The 17,648-nt window shown below is 47.5% G+C and overlaps 1 protein-coding gene across 2 annotated transcripts in view; it reads right to left on the bottom strand.

Moving 5' to 3' along the window:
• Positions 1-17,648, bottom strand: part of GRIK4 (glutamate ionotropic receptor kainate type subunit 4) — a 337,173-nt gene that overhangs the window by 85,063 nt on the left and 234,462 nt on the right. For both annotated transcript variants that reach the window (XM_032285175.1, XM_032285174.1), the window contains exon 11: positions 4,608-4,715. In XM_032285175.1, the coding sequence (XP_032141066.1) occupies positions 4,608-4,715 (108 nt within the window). The remainder of the gene's footprint in view (positions 1-4,607; positions 4,716-17,648) is intronic.

A 17,648-nucleotide genomic window follows, 5' to 3' on the forward strand; every position in this document is an offset into this window, starting at 1 on the left:
CAGGGATTTCCAGGGCCCAGCTGCAGAGGGGAGGCTGGATGCAGACAGGCAGCTGGGGGTAGGGGTGGCAGGGACAATCAGGCTTGGGGACGGACAGGTATGCGTGGAGCAGCCTGTACATCACGATTCTAGGAGCTAGGAGAGGGAAGCATTGAAATGCTGATGGCTCAGCTCACTCTGGGAGGGCCAGACAGACCCAAGGTCATGGAGGGACCCTGCAGGGGAGCAGACCGTGGGTGTGATGCAGTGGGACATGGGAAGGCAAAGGTCATATGTCAAGGAGCAGGAAGCTCTGAGTGGAAGGTGACTTGATTCTGATTCAGGATGAGTGCACTGTCACATCAATGAGATAGGGCCAATTGGCCTGCCTTCCACACATGCTGTCCTCAGCACAAGAGCTTCTCCCCGCACAGACTGTCCACAGACTCCCCCATCTTCCGCTTCACCTAGCTCGTCTTTGACCATAGAATCACATTGCCTCCTCCTGTGCCAACCCACCCAACTCCCCTGCTCTCAGGCCAGGGCCCACACAATTGCCCTCCAATGTACTCTGATTTGCACCTGCTCCAGGTGGAATGAGAGTGGGGCCTGGGATTGACTCACGCAGGGGTACCTGCGTGGTACCCCTACCTGGCTCAGCACTAAGCATGTGCCCATTATGTGAGTAAGAAGCAAACAAATGGCTTCACAATCAAGGCATGGCTGGGGGTTTCCATCTCAGGACTGGCAATGTCCCAGTGTATCTTTAATCATCCCAAGGGGCTGTCACAAACGCTCCTCCCCAAACACTCACTACTCTCAAGTTAATTAAAAACTCACTGACATATTTCAAGTAAACAGACACAAGGCCGGCCTTGGAGACGCATTGGAAAGCCCAAGGGTGGGGACAGCTGGGACTCACTGGCACCCTGGCGAATGTAGGGGACTGAGGGCTGGCCTGGAGCAGGGGTGCTGAGAACGTGGCAACGTGCTGAACACAGGATCTCATACAGAAAAGGTGTTCAGGGAATGGGAATGTCAGCCAATTCTGTGTGTTTGCTGGTATTAATCAGTAAATCATCCACGCACCCCAAGTATGCCCTGACCAGAGTGGGAGACAGCGTGGATATGTGCTGAGTTTTAAGGGATAAATCATTCGGGATCATCATTTGCCAGGGAAAACCCACAAATGGTCACCCAGGGACTGAATTAAGATCCTCATTCCTGGAAAGAGCTATTGACTCAGATCGGCCACTGTAGGCACACACACACACAAGAAAAGAACCAAGGCTAATAGTGGTTTGAGTTGTACTTACCTTGTTGTTAAATGTCACCTCACACCAGTGTCCTGGCTGTACCCGACCCCTCATGAGCATGTGCACGTATGTGAACAAGCACATGTGCACACATGCACAAATCAGGGTCACTTTCCCAGACTAGCAATAGGACCCTGTGGACTCGGTGTAGCTGTGGATCTGTGCCAGAGCTCCAAGCACAGTATAATACCAGGCTCGGAGAGGCAGGAGGTACAGCTACTTCCCCGTCTCCCTCCCAAAGTCTTGTTGGCTTTTAAGGGACATGCCTACCCTGGAGGAAGGAATTCCTTCACTCAGATTCTAATTACCAAGCTCCTACTTTGTGCCAGCCCTCTACCTTTGAGGAGCTCTCATCCTAGACGGGAGGTAGACCTTTAAACAACAACCTCTAATAAGAAATGGGAGGGGGCAGGGCAAAATGCTGGAGGCAGGGAGAAGACAGGCGTTAGAGCAGGGAGGGCTTCGTGGAAGACGTGATGTCTCGAGCAGAGCATTGAAGGATACATGGGCATCTCCAGCTGGAAACAGAAATTACAGGGAAGGGTAACCCAGGCATAAGGAATAGCATGTGCCAAGGCAGAGAGGGGCAGGATGCAGGGAGGGGCACGTTGCAGGAAGCAGGTGTTGAGCCATCCAGCGGCACTAGACCCCACGCTGCATGGGGAGGAGAAGGTGAGGCGGACTGGGTCTGATTACAAAGGGTTATATCCCAAGCTAAGAGGCAGCAGGGCCTGGGTAGTGGCTGAAGGATTGTAAGGAAGGAAACTCCAGGTCAATGCTCACTTTTAAATAGCCAGGCAGACAGGAGAGTCAGGGAACAGGCAGAGTGAGTAAGAAGGGAGCTTGCCAGCAGGCCATGGAGCGGCCCCAGGGAAGGAGGCAGAGAAGCCCCAATCCTGGATTAGGGCAAGGCCTTTGAGGATGGATAGAAGAGGGCAGATCCGGGAGTTTTTTTAGAGGCTAAGCAGACAGTGGGAAGGAGGCCCCAGCAATCACACTGCGTGCTGCACCCTCTCCCCCAAAGTGGACTCAGCCAGGCTGTTCCCAGCTCTCTGCTGGACAGTGAAACCGAAACTGCCTCATCTTTCTGGCATTTTCACATTGGTTTGGATAAGCTAAGGCTGAGATGGGAGTGGCTGAAACCCTGGGTGCTGGAACTGCTCTCTCAGTCCTTGCTTGGACAACTCCCTCTGTCAACAATACCCCTCCCCAGGCAACCACTTGGCTGTGTCTCCGCTCAATGCTCCCCTTCTCGGAGAGGCCGCCCTGACCACTGGGGATCAACGCCACCGGTCCTCTCAGCACCCCAGGCCCTTCCCAGCTCTGGCTCTTTTTCCTCAGCCTTGCCACCTTCTAATTCATTGTTTGATTACGTTGCTTCTTACTGTCTATCATACATTCCTTGCTGGAATGTAAGCTCCTTACAGGCAGGGTTTCTTGTCTTTTTGATTCATGGACACACCCTTAGCACTGACAACTGTGCCCAGTATATAGCAGCACCCAATAAACAGTTGTTGCATGAACGAATGAGTGAATGAATGAATGAATAAATGAAAATGTTCAGTGACCCCATCTCCTAACAATGAAGGGAATGAAGGGAAACTTGGTATCTTGGCATTCAAGTTCCTAAGCACTATGGACCAAACCAATTTTCTGGCTTATGCCTCTTCCCTTTCTTACCAGTGCCTATTTCTCAGGAAAACCTGTACCTTTCAGCTTTTCCTGAACACCTGACAGTGCCCTCCTTCATTCACCTCCTCCTCCCCACTCACTCCCTGTCTTTCAGAGCCCATCATCAATTTCTCTTCCTCCCTGAAGGCTTTGCTGACCTCCCCATGGGAGGGGACCTCTCTCTCCTTCAAACCCCACAGCCCCACATGTGCGCCTCTTTGCTGGCTTTTATCTCCCTGTGTTTACAGTAGATCAATCATTTCAGCCCAGGGTGCCTGGGCTCCAGGAGTTCATAAAGATAGTGATGGAGGTCCCTGAACTCTTTTTATTATCTCCAAAAGCCTAAAAGAAATGGACACATTTGCAGACCTTGCACAGTTAGCAGTGATAAGCCTGAGGAGGCTAACTCAGGCATCACCTCTTTGCGTTGGGCTGCAATGATATCAGAGTGGCAGTACTGGCCATCTCCTGCTGATAAGATGCTGGGCCAGGCAGGGAAAAATGCTTTAGATTAGTTAAAAGTGGGAGGGGGAAGAACAAACTAACGGCTGCTTAATACATGCAGTTGGTTTAACTGACAAATCTTTTAAGCATGAAGTCTTCAGAGGGGAAGACAAATAATACCTTGGCCATGTATGCACTTGACTTATCGCATCTACTAACTTACAACCTCAGGACAGAGGCTAGAACTGAGTCCTACTCATCTTTAGTCTCCAGGACTGCGAACAGATCCTGGCACGTGGCGGGGGGTGGGGCAGGGAAGAGAGGGTGAACATGGCAATTACTAAATAGAACAGAATCAAATAAAAAGGGCAGATGGTCTCTTGCCCCATAGATTTTTTTTTTTTTTTTCAGACAGAGTCTCACTCTGCCATCCAGGCTGAAGTACAGTGGCGCGATCTTGGCTCACTGCAACCTCCACCTCCTGGGTTCAAGTGATTCTCGTGCCTCAGCCTCCTGAGTTGCTGGGATTTCAGGTGTGTGCCACTCTGCCTGACTAGCTTTGATATTTTTTAGTGGAGACAGAGTTTTGCTATGTTGGCCAGCTTGGTCTCAAACTCCTGGCCTGAAGTGATCCTCCACCTTGGCCTCCCAAAATGCTGGGACTACAGGTGTGAGCCACTGCACCTGGCCTCTTGCCCCATAGATTGATAACTCTCTTTTTACCACCTGGAAATGAAGAAACAGGCCATGTAAACCCACAGACGTTCCCATGTCCACTTAAGGATGTGGTGGGGAAAGGCTCTGTTTTGTACACAGCAAGCACCCAGCAAGGTGGGGCTCTGGAAAGTAGGGGTTGCGAGGGTCTGGATCTAGCTCCCCGCTCTGTGTCACAGGTGCCCTTCCCATGGGTCCCTTTCCCTTGGCCCCGAACAGCTGCCCCAGCTGTCAGGGAGACCCAAAGGGGCATCCACAAACTATGGTTTCTTTCCTCCCCGACCCTCCCCCCAGCTGCTCTGGAACTCATCAAATATCATTTCCATATGAAACAGCAACTTGAGTGTAATTTCACTGTCATAAATTGGGCTCAGTGCTGTGATTACAGCTCCCATCTTCTGTTCAAGGGGCAGCCTGCGAGCACTCAGACCTGGGGAGGGACACCAGGTAGCTGCAGCTGGGATCCTGGGAGAGCCCACTTACCAGGATGGTGGTGACGACCAGGGTGGTGTTGAAGAGCGTGTCCGAGATGTTGGAGGCGTAGAGGCGGCTGTCCATGCTGAGGCCCTCCGCCACGTGCCACTGGCCGATCTGAGGAGACCAATGGAGAGGACTGGGAAGAAATGGAGGTCCTGTGGCCTCCAGGGCTGGAAGGAGCCAAGAGGCTGGCCCCTGCCTTCAGCTGGGCTGCATGTGAGCAGGGAGGGCTGTGGAGTACGGAGCAGGGGGCTGGACTGCAGCAGGGAGACTGTTACCCAGGATTGGGGGGCTGAGGGAAGCGGGGCTGTGAGAGTCAAAGAAGAAAGGAATAAAGATGTCGGGGAGATGTGGGCAAGGAAAATGGAAAAATAAATCAGGAATGAATGCAGTTTGGTGAAGCTCTCTCACATAGAAAGGAACGGAACAGGTGGAATCATATGATTTTTGAGGCAGGGATGGGCTGCAGGGCTCTTTTGATCTGGCCTGCCTTCAGTCATTCTATCGAAATAAGAATCAGAAGCCTATACTGGAGAGAACTATGCTCTTTGATAAATGTTTGCTGGATGGTTGAATGAATGAATGAATGTACCTAAATAGGGAAGACCCAGGTTCTAGTCCAGACTGACTCATTTGCCAACTTCGGCAAGTTATTCACATCTTTCAGAACCTCAGTTTCCCCATCTATAAATGGGCATGATAATGTTTGTCCTGCCTTCTCGGAGCTTCTCATGACCTCAGAGATCATGTATGAGCCAGTGGGCATTACACTATTTACCCAGACCCAGAAGCACAGATCTCAACAGTGAAACCCTAGGAAAGTTACTGAACCTCTCTGATCTTGTTTCCTCATCTACAAAATGGGGATAATAACAGAAACTTCATTGGGTCATTGTAAGAATGTATTTAACCTGGCATTCAATAAAAGCTGTTTTCCTTCCATGTTGTCTTTTTCTCTCTGTTGTGTTTTATTTCCTTTATTTTATTTTTATTTTATTGTGATAAGAACACTTAATATGAGATATACTCTTTCACCAAGTTTGTAAATGTAAAATACATTACTGTTGACTGTCCCATTGTTTCAAAGATCTCCAGTGGGAAAAAATCCACAAGGTACTGAGTTCTTCATTCTAGAAAGTTACCTAAACCTAAACTCAACAGTGATGGGTTTTAGATTGCTTGTTTTTCCCAATGGATCTTTCTTTCTTTTTCTTTTTCTTTTTAAATAAAAGATGGGGTCTTATCATGTTGCCCAGGCTTGTCTTGACCTCCTGGCCCCAAGCAATTCTCGCACCTTGACCTCCCAAAGTACTGGAACTACAGGCATGAGCCACTGCACCTGGCCAGAACTCTTTTTATACATATAAAAATACGCACACACATATCTATATACATAAAATCCCAATACATCTCTACTAGCTAGAGCCGCTGGCAAATCATAGCTGTTACTGTTTTTAGGTGGGCAGCCAGGAGAGATGGCTGGCTAAAAACCCAATGAAACGCACACACCCTTCTCTGTCAGGCTTCTGCAGATATCAGCAGTAGCTTCCCTGGAAGACCCACGCAAGTTCCACAGATGCCATGTAGTTCTATTCCCCAGAGCTGGGCTCCCCGTTCCTACAGAATTTCCAGGGACAATAAAGACATGTCATACCCTTTCCCATCGCCCTCACCCTATGGGCCCAGAGGACTGAGAGTTAGAGGGAGTGGCTCCCTGCCTTCACAGTCTGGAGAAGGTGGAGCCAGGCCTCCCCTGGACCATCAGCTGGGCGCTCTCATGGGCCTCTAGTTCCAGGCAGGAGCCTTACAGTCTCCACAGTTGGGCCTTTCATGTGGAAAAGGTGAGATGACCAAATGCTCCCATCCACATCCTGTAAGAATGCCACCTGGAAAAGGGTGGGCAGCTTCCCCCATCTCTGCAAGGGAAGCATGGTTCTGTGCATGTTCACGGTCCTTTTCAGTTTACAAGCAAGGTCTCCTGCATATCCATTCAATAAGCCCCATTATACAGAAAAAGAAACCAAGGCCAAAATAAAAGAGACCACCCAACTTGCCTGAGGTCAGAGAGCCTGTCAGCTGAGAGGCCTGAGCTTTAAGTCCTGCACACTTAAGCACAGATGAATCTTCCCGAGGAAGCCTGCCAGGTCATCCTGTGTGACTCCTCCACCGTTCAACTGCACATGCATATTTAGCTGTGTGTCTTCCCCACAAGCAGCCTGTGTGGCTCAGGACATCAGGTGCTGGCCTTACCTATGCTTGTACCCTTAGTCTGGGACGCCTTGGAAGTGGGGGAAACCATCATCTATCAGCAGATTGCTGTTGGTGGTGAAGCATGGGCAGAAGGCACTTTCTTTCTCTGAGCCCTCCTCTGGCCTTTGGAGTGCCTATCGTCTCTCAAATGAACCAGCCAGGCCATGTTATAGCCTGGGTTTCCCTTTCCTCCTCCTCTCTGCAGGGGTGAGGGATGAGCTGCTAGGTTTCCAAATGAAAGGGGAAGAGGTAATAGTCACTGGATGCCTGATGTGTTAGACATATCAAGCCTATCATCTCTGAATCCTCCCATCACCACTTTCAAGTAGTTGCACGTGTTTCTGCTTTAGTTCTGAAGAAACTGAAGCTCAGAGAGGTTTAATGGCTTGCCTAACGTCCCCCGGCTGGCAGGTATAGCATGGGCTTGAACCTAGATCTGTCCAACTCTTAATTCTGTAATGTTTCCTGTTTCTGCTGCTGTCTCTTCGAGTGGGGATACAAATGTGCCCTTCATTTAAGCAGGCCAGGCCAACCGGGGAATGGCTTCAAGGGCCTCCACCATCCACTAGGAAGTCCAGATACATAGCTTTCTTCTCTTTGATCTTGACACTCCACAAAGACAGGTGAAATTATTGTCCTTGAAGCGGCTCAGTTTCCCTGTTTGAAAAATGGATAGAATTGGTCCCCAATGGTCTCCTAGGCTGAGAGGCTATATTTTAGGCAGAAAGAACATAAAGCACAATTGGGCTAGATGTCAGCACTGGAATGTCTGGAACAGGACTGAACTCCTGAGAGTCCTTTCTGTCACCCTAAACCTCATACCGACAGAGCCAGTGAGACCTTGGCTCCCTGCTACCCACTGTCCCACCGCCCCTGTTCTGTAGGGATCTAATCCTCACCAACCACTTGCTCAAAGAAGCCCCATCCCCAGACTCCTTGGTCTTACCCAAGCCACGAGATAGGTAAAGCCAGGGGTAGAAACGATTTACCCAGAGTCAGATCCAACAGCCTGAGTAACGCGCCCTCCCGCCTCCCTCCTCTGGGGACATGGCAAAGAGACTAATTAGCCCCCAAGCTTCAGTCAGGAAATGAATCCCCCACCCACCCTCCCATTACCCCCCAAGAAATTAATAAACTCATCGGATCCAACAAAGCGGCTTGGCAGCTATTACCCAGTGCAATCTAATTGCAGAAAGGCAGTGGGAGGGAAAGGGAGATTCAGAGCCAGGCACCCTGGGATACAGGCTAATTGCCCCACCCACTGGGCACCCTCAAAGCCATACACGTGCCAGGAGTGGGCAGGAGCTATAGCTCTTTCATCACTGACAATCTGTGGCTCTGCCTGCAGCCAAATCCCTTTGCTCCACCCTGTGACACCTGCCCCCCAAATCTCCTGTAGGAACAGCTGTTTTGTAAGCCGCTTCCACATGCCCACACGTGCAGGCTTGATTTTGCTTCAAATACCGTCTCCTTGGCTCCCTCTGTACTGCGTCTCTTGCACTTGCTCTGCCTTTCCACTGCTTAGAGGCCCCAGGGCTTGCAGTGAAGGAGGAGAAGGTATGGATTTGGACAGGGCCACTGCTAGCCTACATACAGCAACTTAATGCAGGGAAGAAAAAAGCACCCCTCTGGCTGATGTGGCCCTGCCAGTGTGCCCTGGGAATGCAGAGTTTGAGCTGGACTTCATCCTTGGGCAGTGCACAACCAGAGACACCAATGCAAAGTTAGACGGGAGTTTAACCTGGCTTCTTTCCTGATGAGCTGTGTGACCCTGGGTAGGTTACTGAATCCGTTTGTGCCTCGGTTTCCCCATCTATAAAATGGGAATTAAAATAGTAATTATTACATCATAGGGTTCTTAAGATTAAGCGAGATAGTATATGTACAAAGTACTGTGTCAACACCTAAGCTTTTAATACCATTGCCCAAGACAGAAGGTGGGATCTCCTGTGTGCTCTATGAAAAGCTTCACACTGTGGGCTTTAGTTGATTAGGCAGATTAGGCTGGTGTCTTAAAGTGTAGTTCCCAGACCAACAGTACCAGCATTAGAAATGCAAATTCTCTTCTTCTCTGAGACAGACATTTAAAAAACAAAATGAAAAATGAAAAGAAATGCAAATTCTTGGGCCCCACCCCCAACTGACTAAATCAGAAGTTCTAGGAGTCAGGCAGGCTGAGTCAGACCAGAGCAGAAAGACCAACTCAGAGGACAAATAGGATGACCGAGAAAGGCTAGGGTGCGGGATTAACAGTGCTTCAACGCCTACCAGTGGTCAGTAAGGAAATGTTTACAAACTGGCTCTCCCAGAAAAAAAAAAAAAAGGCAAAAAGGCCCTGATGTGTAGCATTTGCCAATTTCTGTGGTGTAAACACTCCCGCTATGGCTGGTTTCAAGCTGCCAACATCCTGTCAGCAAGCACAGAGCTGGGAATGGATATGTACAATGGATTCTTGCAGGCTGGGGCAAGCCAGCACCAGCACATGACTGGGGCCCACCATACTCACACGGGCTCTGTGCTGGGCACTAAAAGGTCATGCATACTAATCCCATATCCACCCCACTGTATTCATAAGGAAAGCAGGGTCCAGATAAGTTAATAGTTTGCCTAAGTTGCAGAGCCGGTGAGTAGAAAAACTAGTATTCAAAACAAGGCCAATGGCTGCTTAATTGGTTCCACAATATTTAAAACAAATGTGTAGTCCTTCTATCTACAGATTCTTAATGCCATTACAAGAAACACTTTATGATAGGAGTGCTTAGTCAAATATTAAAATTTAGGTAAATATAACCAATATGGGATGTGTTTGCATGTACACAGAATGTATCATTTACCTAACATTCCCAAGGGACACAGATGGATATAAATTAATAATGATCTTGCTCCTTAACCATTAACATTCAGGAGAGTTTAATTATTTATTCAAAACCATTGTTTCCAAAACCCCTTTCTAAAGGAATTATTATGTTCCTCTGTCCTCTTAAATAGGGAGCCTGTCTACCTTAATATGCGGTGTTATCATTCTGAAGCCAGTTATTACACTGTGCTGTGATACAGTGCTGCTCTTGGGGTTGCTGAGATGTAGAGGGCCACTCTCAGCAGCTCTGTGCTTTTATAAGTTAGTTTGTCTGCTTCTCATAGTGTCTGTTTCCTTTCTCATTGTGAGCCACCACTTCTTGCTCCTATTAGGACAGCTGTCTCTGGGCCTCTGTCTTTCCAGGACCCCTAGGTAGAGCAGCCAGGGACCAAGCTTGAAAGAATTGAAGGAGAGCATAGACAAGGAGGCTGATGAGGCCACAAGGCTGTAGTGAATGGGTTCCATGCCATCAATAGGGAGTACCCATAGTCCTTTGGAAAGGTGATGACTATACAACTAAATGAGTGTCATGGATTTGGTCTGTCGCATGACCCCAGGTCAGTATAAGCAAGCTGGTCACTTCTGCAGCAATGCACTGCAGAAAGTCCTGCATCCAGAGGCCAGGACCGCAGGGGTCCTCTGATGCTTCCTGACAGAGGCTGCAGTGTGTCATCTGCCATCGGGAGACACACATTAGAAACCGGCACTCTGGCCATAGGTGGGTGACCCCGAGCAAGTCAGCCTCACCCCTCCACAGCCTCCACCCTAATCCGAACCCCCATTGACCTTGCTTGGGACTAGAATCCACTCTGGGCATCCCTGTCTGTTCTTCACACAGCAGCAGCCAGTCGTCACTACCAAATCTCACATACACTCCAGTCCCTGCTTAAAACCCTTCAATTCTTTCCCATTTTGGCTTAAGGATAGAGACCAAAACCCTTACCATGGCCTGCAAAGCCCCCAGATGTCTGTCCTCTGCCCACTCTCCACCTCTTCTCAGGCTCTTTTGTCCAGCTTTACCTGTGCTGCAGCCAGGTAAAGCCTCACCCGCCTTGTTGACGCATTCAAGTGCAACAGGTTCCTTCCCGCCACAGCCTTTGCACATGCCATTCCCTGTCTGGAACTCTCCTTGCTGCATCAACCCCTGCTCCCCAGCCCCCCTCACCTAGTTTAGGAGTTGGCAAACCCAGGACTACAGGTGGAGTTCAGCCCACTCCCTATTTCTGGAAATAAAGTTTTACTGGAAGGTAAGCCTCTCCCCATTCATTTGTGCATTGTAACTGCTTTCATCTACAGCAGCAGATTTGCTCAGAGCCATGTGACCTGCAAAGTCTAAATATTTATGATCTGGACCTTCGTAGAAAAAAAGTTTGCCAAATCTTGATCTACTTTACATCTGTTAATCCCCCCTCAGGCTTCAGCTCAAAGATCCCTTCCTCTAGGAAACCTTTCCTTGCTGATCCCTGAGTCGGACTCCTCCAGAATCAGGTTCTTTTCATTCCAAACATACATCGATGTGACTACTGCTCATGGCCTGTCTTTCTTACCAGATAATAAGCTTCATGAGAGTAGGGATCATGGCCGGCTTTGCCTGCCCTTTTATCCCTAGAGCTTGGCGCAGTGCCTAGCTTATCACAGATGCTCAATAAAATTGAGTTAAGTGAATTCACCAGCAACATTGCATATAGTATCTCACTTAACCCTCAGCCTACCTTTAAGAGGGAGTTATTGTTATACTCATTTTATACATTTTAAAATCCTGAATCTTAGCGAGGTTATGTAATTAATGTTCCCAAAGTCACACGCTGCTAAGTACCAAGATGGGAGTGTAAACCCATGCTTTCTCCATCCCCAAAGCATACGCTCCTAACCACTGTGCTATTTTGTTTCAGGGTCAAGACAGCAATGGGAACAGGCATAGCACAGTGCCTGGCACATGAGCAGGGACGACATGAACTTTGCCCTCTCTGTGGCTCAGATTCCTTCCAGGCTGCAGTCAGTGAGCCCTCCTGTAGACCAGTCCTGAAGGCCCATGGGCTCACCTGGATGTCATCCCTGGGACTTGCATGCCCTGCTGCTGACGGAGAGCCCTGACAATCCTGCCTGCTCACAGCTCTCACTCCTGCCTAGAATCTCACAGGGTTGTCATTTTGCCACTTTGTTCCCTCCCAAGTAGGTAAAAAGAGATTCATTTTTAAAGCCCCGAGGGATTTCCTCACATCTTTGCCTGCATCCGTGGGTGTGCACGCAGCACTATAACATTTAATATTTTATGTACATTTAGACGATTGTTCTTTGCACTCAGCACTGCCAGGATCCAGCTTCTTCTAGGGAGGCCACTGTAACCCCAAGCCCGGGTAAGTCCTTCAGCTTCAGACTCAGATTTTGCAAACACTTATTGATTACCTTTGCATTCTGGGCACTCAGCCATGTGCTCTGCTTATATAAATTTCCTTGATTCTGCACAACAACCTTGTTATTATTCCCACCTGAGAAATGTAGGCTTAATGGCGGTACTTCAGACAACAATAATAATGTTTAACGTAGGCACTTTCATACAAGTTTCTGTTGAATAAATGAATGAATGAATGAATGAGGTGAGACTCAGAGATGTCAAGCAACGTGCTGAGGGTCACACAGTTAACAGAGGATTAAATTGAGATCGGAACTTAGGTTCTGTTTATTACTATACCACCTGGTTGAGTCAGGACAGGTGTGTGCATTCTTGATCTTAAGACACGGGCCTTCCCACATTCCTCTCTAATCATCATGAACTTGGTTATTGAATACAGTCTTAAAGGGAGTCACTTCCAAGAGTCCATGTAAGCGTCTCTGGCCAGGGCCTGGACTGGTTGCTTAGGAGCTTGCACAAGGGGATTCAGGAGGTACAAGATGACCCACAATTTTTTCCTCCTCTGCCATGTATAAGCTGAATGAGCTGGGGTAAGGTATTTAACCTCTCTAAACCTTCTCCATCTGGAAATAAATGAACCTGCATACCCATAGTACAGCGTTGTTGTTAAGCAACTGAGATAAGGCACTTGATGGCCCTTGACGAGCCATAGTAAGCCATGGGAACAGAGGATAATGGTACCATTTAACAGTACCATTGTGTATGTGGTGGGAATGCAGTTGGCCAGAAGTCAGGAGATTTGGGTTCAAGTTCCACCCTGTAACTTACCACATAGTCTTGGGGAGTTGATTTTGCTACCAAAATAGCTCCCCTTCCCTTCTCCCCTTATTAGGATGATCTGAGGCAATTACAGATGTGACAAAAGTTTCAAGACCTATCCAAATGCAAGCTCTGACTGGGCACAGTGGCTCACACCTGTAATCCCAGCACTTTGGGAGGCCGAGGTGGGCAGATCACCTGAGGTCAGGAGTTCAAGAACAACCTGACCAACATGGTGAAACCCCATTTTCTACTAAAAACACAAAATTAACCTGGCGTGATGGTGCATGCCTATAATCTCAGCTACTGCAGAGGCTGAGGAAGGGGAATCACTTGAACCCAGGAGGCAGAGGTTGCAGTGAGCTGAGATCACATCACAGCACTCCAGCCTGGGCAACGAGAGTGAAACTTTATCTCAAAAAAGAAAAAGAAAGAAAGAAAGCTCTTTCTATTTCAGATCCTTGTTCTCCAGGGACATCCAAAGTCAGGTGAACCATAACCAATGACTCCTTTTTTAAACTCACAGGTTCAGGGTACTAAGTTGAAGTTCTCACTAGGAAAGATGCATATTAATAATGTATTTGTGGCTTCTTGAGTGCACAGAAGTGATTTTCACATGTGGGCAGGAAAAGTGACATTCGGGTGAAAACACTAAGGCCAGGAATCCCAGCAATAAACTGACATTGTTAGAGCGTCAAAGTCTCATATCATATAGAGCTATACTTTGAAACAAAACCAACTAAAAAGGTTTGCAATATTAGCCTCCATGGTGAACACCTTGGCATGAAGGAATAAAGGCTTACTGCATCTAAATCTAGTATCTCCAGTCATAGAAGTTCCATGTACAGAGGAGACTGAGTCATGAGTAAGCAAGAGCCCAACTGAGTACTGGAGTGGGTGATCTGGGGAACAAAGGGAGTTGCTGAAGTTGGCCAAAGGCTGCATTCTAGTAGCAGAGGGAACCATCAAATACGTGGCTTGTGCAGAATGCTGCTGAAAATTCTGGATCGGAAAAAAAAAAAAAGGTAAATGCCAAAGGCAAGAGATCAAAAACAAGTCCAGGGAAGGGTGGGAAGACTCCATATCAAGTGAACTCTAATTGGGCTTTATTAAGCCTGCAACTCAGTTGGTCCAAGGCAGTATTTTGACAAACTGTGAGTTGCAACCCATTAGTGGGTTATGAAATCAATTCAGTGGGTCAAGACATGCATTTTAAAAAGCAAATCTATACCTAGAATAGACCAGAGTGCAATGCACACAGCAGGGGTAACTTGTTTCACAAGCTTTAGTTTCAGTTACTTATAGATGGATTTTTATGTTTCTCCTGAATGGAAACCCAAATGTAAGTCACACTAAAGAAGTGCGCAAGTACCTGGCATAAGAGATTTGGAGGCTCTATCTGTTCACTACTCTATCATCAGCCCTTAGCAGAGTACCCGGAACATAACTGGTGCTCAACGAATATATTTTTTTGGCATCAGTGAACTCCTAGTCCTGGTCACTTGTTATAACTGAAGGACTAACTACAGTATAAGAAAATCATACAAGCCAAGACTTTTGAACACTTACCATATGCCAAATACTGGACTAAAACCTTTATATTTGTCATCTCATTTAATCTTCCCAACCACATTACAAGGGAAATACTGCCAACACCCCTGTTTTATAGATAAGAAAACTGAGGCTCTGAGAGTTTGGGTTTCTCGCCCAAAGCTCCATAGTTAATGCAGATTCAAACCCAAGCAGGTCTGCTATGCTACACTTCCCCAATACGTTAATTCAATTGGGTTGGGAATATATGGTTAAACATTTAGTAAACATTCGAATCCTTATTCTTTATCCATTGGCATTTGCCATTGGCGTTCCTGCCTGAGATCCCACATCCCTGAAGATGGCCTTTGCTATCCCTTGTCTTTGATTCTGAGTTACATATTTAGAAGAGGATGTGTAAATAAAGCTTGAGGAAGAGGGTAGTGGGGGGCAGTGAAATAAGCAGGGTGGGAGTTCTGGCTTCCCAACCAGCTCTGCCATCCACCACAACCTCCTCTGGGTGGCCCCTGCTCAGGCTCCTCATACTCCCCTTCCCCTGAGTTTTCTCAGTTATCCACCAAGCTTCTGCCTGAATGTCACCCATCAGGGAGGCCCCTCTCAGTCCTTTGTCTCGGCCAAGACCCCCATCACAGACTCATGCACAGTGCCCTGAAAGCTTTGTAGCACTCATCATATTTGTAATCAGATAGTTACTTAGGTAATTATTTGCTTCGTGTCCATGTCCTGTACTAGACAACCCATCCCATGAGTGAAAAGACTCCATCTTGTTCACTATCATATGTCCGATAACTAGCATGGAATCAGCACTTACTACATATTGGCTGGATGCATGAATAAATTCCCTTTTGCGGCTCCAGCTTCCCAGGCAGTGCCTGGCCTATAACAGGTGCTCAATAAATATCTGTTGAATTGAATCACGAAGTTCCTTTGGGCAAGTCATTTCTTTTTATCTTTAGTTATCTTACCTATAAAAGAAGGGTATAGGCTTACTCCTTGCAGCTCAAACAGGATTCCTGAAAATGCTGAGTATATTTATACAGTGATGTAAATTTGCAAAGTGGCTGGGGGTAGAGCTTAAGAGAGACGAGCTTATTCTTTTTTACTTTTGGGGGTGTCAGCAGCTCTTGTCTAAGCAGTTGCCTGAGCAGGCAACCCCAAAAGGCCTCCTACAGGTGACAGTAGGAGGCCACTAGCAGCACTGCTTCCCTGGCATGAAGGTGAAGCAGGTGGCCACCTATGTGAGGGATACAAGGAAGGCTCCTCTCCAATCTGCCACAAAACAGCCCTCTCTGAGCTCCATGAAATGAAGGTAGTAACAGGAAAGGTGAAATAGACATGTGGACCCAAGAAACCCAACTAAGGAAAAAGGGAAGAGGCTTTAGGAAGAAAGCTTTCTGCCCAGTACATAGAAGAACTTTCTAGGAATGAGAGCTTTCCAAGATGGAATATACTGTTCCTGTAGGTGATGAGTTTCCCGACACCGGAGGCATTCAAACGGACTCTATGATGATCCATCTGCAAGAATCCAAGCAGCCGATTAGAGTGCTGATCTGGAGGATCTTTATTATTCCTTTTGACCCCAGGAATATAAGATCTGGATTCCACTTTTGCATCAGGGGAACCAGGACAAAGGCAGGACATCAAGGGGAGATGAAGGCCTTGCACATTGTAAGAAAACAGGAGAGTCGGTCTATGGGGCAGTGAAGGCCGAGAAAAGGCCATTGTAGGAAAACTTCAGCTACTCATAAGTTTGCTCATTCCTGGTCTTCTCTCCTGGCCGAAACTCATTACAGTTGATTCTCATTATTATTCATGGTAGTTCTGTCCTATAAAGTTGCCATAAACACTAAATTAGGGAATATTGAACCATTTTTGTTCCTACGGGAAATACAGGGCTAGGTTCCTGTGAGCCTCTAATCACATTGCTTTCATCAATCAATCAATAACTTTGTTTTATTTGTGTTGCTGTTTGCAGACACCTCTCTTAATATACATTGTTGATGCGTTAACGTTAAACAACAGCACTCTCACTGACGCCTGAATGCAGCTTAGCTGACATATGCGCTTTCTCTGGAAGGGGCATCAGTGTTCTTGTAGGTAGGGAGCAATAGATAGCACTTCAGCACTATGCTTGGGGGTCATTTTAAACAGAAAAATTGCTGAGAAAGAGCGCAGAAATAGACAAGATGTGGCATGAAGTGGACTGTGAGAAGGACAAGTGTTTACAGGATGAGAGCTGAAACAAGAAGACACAGCACAGCCTCGTTCAGCCTCAGCTTGGAACGTGCATATTGGTGATTCCAATTTTTTGCTGCTCTGTGCATGTCTGCAAAAGCACTGTATTGATTTGGGGGTTACAAATCGATTTTAGCAAGTAGTCGAATTTGCAAACATGGAATCCACAAATAATGAGGATCAACCGTACTTGTCTGTGCTCGAATGTGTGGCTTGTGCCAAGCCGTGCCCAGACTTCCATCTCTAATCTCCAACTTCTGTCATAGGAAGCAGAATTGGGTCTAGCCCTCACCGCTCCTCCTGCTAAGGAGAATAAAACCACATTGGCTCTTCTTAGAGACTCCAGTGACAGCAAAAGTAATAGGGCAGGAGTGGAGCTCAGTCCACGCCAGTCGGCTCTAACTAAAAATGCCACCCCTGCATGATGCCTGTATGAACTTAATAGACTTCCCACCTAGCTCAGGGTTTCTGAAGTTACATTTCCCAGAGGTAAGCTGTGAGGATGCTCAGATCTCCTTTCTTTTTGGACAGAAGCGTCTAAGCGTCTAAACTGGCCGGGCTCAGTAGCTCAGGCCTGTAATCCCAGCACTTTGGGAGGTCGAGGCAGGCGGATCACCTGAGGTCAGGAGTTCCAGACCAGCCTGACCAACATGGTAAAACCCCATCTCTACTAAAATACAAAAATTGCCCTGTGTGGTGGCAGGCGCCTGTAATCTCAGCTACTCAGGAGCCTGAGGCAGGAGAATCACTTGAACCCAGGAGGCAGAGGTTGCGGTAAGCTGAGATTGCACCACTGCACTCCAGCCTGGGCAACAAGAATGAAACTCTATCTCAAAAAAAAAAAAAAAAGAATTTCTGTTGCCTACACCCCAACTCCCTCTTCTTTTCTTGCATAGTCAAAAATCTCACAGACTCCCTTCTAAACATTTTGGATGATCAAATGGCCTGCCTCAAATTGCCATGTGTGGAGTGCATAGCAGGG

This window comes from Sapajus apella, unplaced genomic scaffold (assembly GCF_009761245.1).
Source record: "Sapajus apella isolate SASKATOON/1434 unplaced genomic scaffold, GSC_monkey_1.0 scaffold16, whole genome shotgun sequence".
In the NCBI taxonomy this organism is placed as follows: domain Eukaryota; kingdom Metazoa; phylum Chordata; class Mammalia; order Primates; family Cebidae; genus Sapajus; species Sapajus apella.